The 2,230-nt window shown below is 43.8% G+C and overlaps 1 protein-coding gene across 3 annotated transcripts in view; it reads left to right on the top strand.

The window, feature by feature from the left end:
* PRPSAP2 (phosphoribosyl pyrophosphate synthetase associated protein 2) overlaps positions 1-2,230 on the top strand; it is a 47,159-nt gene that overhangs the window by 4,745 nt on the left and 40,184 nt on the right. For 2 of the 3 annotated variants that reach the window (XM_004712966.2, XM_045293365.1), the window contains exons 2-4: positions 480-597; positions 905-1,055; positions 1,988-2,040. In XM_004712966.2, coding sequence (XP_004713023.1) covers positions 937-1,055; positions 1,988-2,040 — 172 coding nt within the window. In that variant the 5' untranslated portion in view covers positions 480-597; positions 905-936. Of the gene's footprint in view, positions 1-479; positions 598-904; positions 1,056-1,987; positions 2,041-2,230 lie in introns of those variants that run through there. The other variant, XM_045293366.1, reaches the window with a different exon arrangement.

Genomic DNA, 2,230 nt, shown 5'->3' with positions numbered 1-2,230 from the left:
TTTTTTTTTTTTAACAAGGGGATGTGTTTGCCTGTTAATTGCCTAATAAAAATTAATAACAGGAAAGCTTGGCTAGGTTTCAGCCTTTTTATGATCTCTCCCAGTTTCCCCAAAGCCATCCAGGCAAATGCAGGAGTGAAGAACCGCGGTGGGTTATGCTTCCTGGGAGATGCCCGACCCACTGCCTTTTAGATGGCTGCTGCTCTCCGGTCCAGCACCCTCTTTGGGACAAAGGCCTGGACACCAGAGAGTGGCTTCTTTAGTCCACCTTGTGTTCTAGATGAGGAAAATGAATATGACCAGGTCGATTTTAGACCTGACCCAGGCATTGAAGGGGTTGCTGGCTGGCCTGAGAGGGGTTGTATAGTAAACAGGTACGACAGGTAAAGTCGAATGTAGATAGGATGTGTATTCTTTGTTTAAGGGTCAATCAGACCATGTCTTGCTAATGGCTCTGCCATTTTTCTGTGTTAATCCAGGAGGAATTTTGTTGTCAGACACTAAAAGGAGGTTGTCCGTAATTGACTTTAAGCGGCCAACAGTAAAATATTAAGTCTAGCCGTCAGCTTCACTGAGCTCTTCAGCTCCACCTTTCTTGTAAGTGAATCATTTATTCCAAGTGGTCATGAAAACATTTAAAATTATGGAGTAACGTATTTCCCTAAATTTAGAACTCTGAAATAGAAGAGAACTTTCTGTTATCTAACCTAAAACATACCATTGTGCTGAAAACGAATTTTCTTCAGCTCGTCATTTGCTTAAAAAAAAAAAATTAAATCCAGTGATTCCTCATGACATGTGGCTGCTTTTTTTCTCTCCAGCAAACGTTTTATTATTATTTATTTAAAAGCATTTATCTTACATTTTATTATTATTTTTCTTAATGCATTCTGTACCCTTCTAGGCTCTGAGAATTGAAAAACCCAGAAGGTTTTGATGTTTTGTGTGACATCTTCTGAATTAGAAACCAAGATGAACATAACCAAAGGAGGCCTGGTGTTGTTCTCAGCAAATTCAAACTCGTCGTGCATGGAGCTTTCAAAGAAAATTGCCGAGTGAGTTACGATCACCACTAGTCTGTGTCCCATCCGTCATGTTTCGAATTTGATCATCAGGTTAGCACTGGCGGTTCGACTGGAAGGCAGTCATTTAATCCTGAATCTGTGTATCAGCTGTGTAGATCGAGCACTACCTCCTTGTTCAGCGTAACCACTTCCTACGTGTTCACGCAGTAGACATTGATTGGGCGCCAAGGTGTGCCAGGGATTGCGTTCAGTGCTACGTCTGCATGGAGTTTTTAGTATGAAAAGAATGCAAGGTGTGTGCTCGATGAAAATAGTTAGTAGTTTATCATTCGGTATAGTTTCCGATATTTATGAAGTATTTATTGGCTCCCTGCTGTGAGACGTAGAGGTTGGGGCTCAGCAGGGAGTGACCCTTCCTCCGGGTGGAGCTTATACAGCAATAGGGAAGCCAGACCACAAGCAAGAGAACCTGACTCTTTCCAAGGGTGATAAGTGCTTTGAGGAAAATCGTGTGAAACAATGACGGACGGGCAGGCTGTTCTACTTTCGTCTTTGCAAATGAGGGCTGGCATTTTTTGGATGGGGATGGTCTTTGAAGTGGGAAATCTGAGTGAGCCACCACTGGGAGCAGAGCCCTTTAGGCAGCAGACACAGCAGGTTCAAAGGCCCTGTGGTCTGCAGGCAGTGGTGGGTCTTAGGAACAGCAAGTGGGCTGCGTGTAGAGAGGACCAAAAAGATGGTCACTGAGGTGGGCAGAGGAAGATGACTCAGGGACTTTTGGGTAGACTTGATGTGAGGAGAACAGATGAAGTAATGGAGTGACATACGTTTCACGTGGACATTTTATGTTATTGTAAGAATTCCTTGTTTTTAAAAATCAATGTATGAGTCATCCTTAAATGCTAAAGATACTAGTTCTGTTCTATTACCTTTTCAGTGTTTCCCTCCTTTTTCTTCTCCAGGCGGCTGGGGGTGGAGATGGGCAAAGTGCAGGTTTACCAGGAACCTAACAGAGGTGAGCTATCTTGGACTTGCATCACGTGGGTCTTTTGATGAAAGACAGCAGCCACACAGGCTCTGATCTTCATCACCCACTGTTGAAGTGGGGTCTGTGTGCACTGCATGAATGTGGGACTCAGTTGTCCATGGTCACTGGGAAGCTGGGTAAGGTGGATGGGAGAGGTGGTATTTTAGCTCTCACTAGA

Source organism: Echinops telfairi, unplaced genomic scaffold (assembly GCF_000313985.2).
Source record: "Echinops telfairi isolate 266 unplaced genomic scaffold, ASM31398v2 ScPeMD7_2010;HRSCAF=2546, whole genome shotgun sequence".
NCBI lineage: Eukaryota > Metazoa > Chordata > Mammalia > Afrosoricida > Tenrecidae > Echinops > Echinops telfairi.
This window is presented reverse-complemented; position numbering and strand designations above follow the sequence as displayed.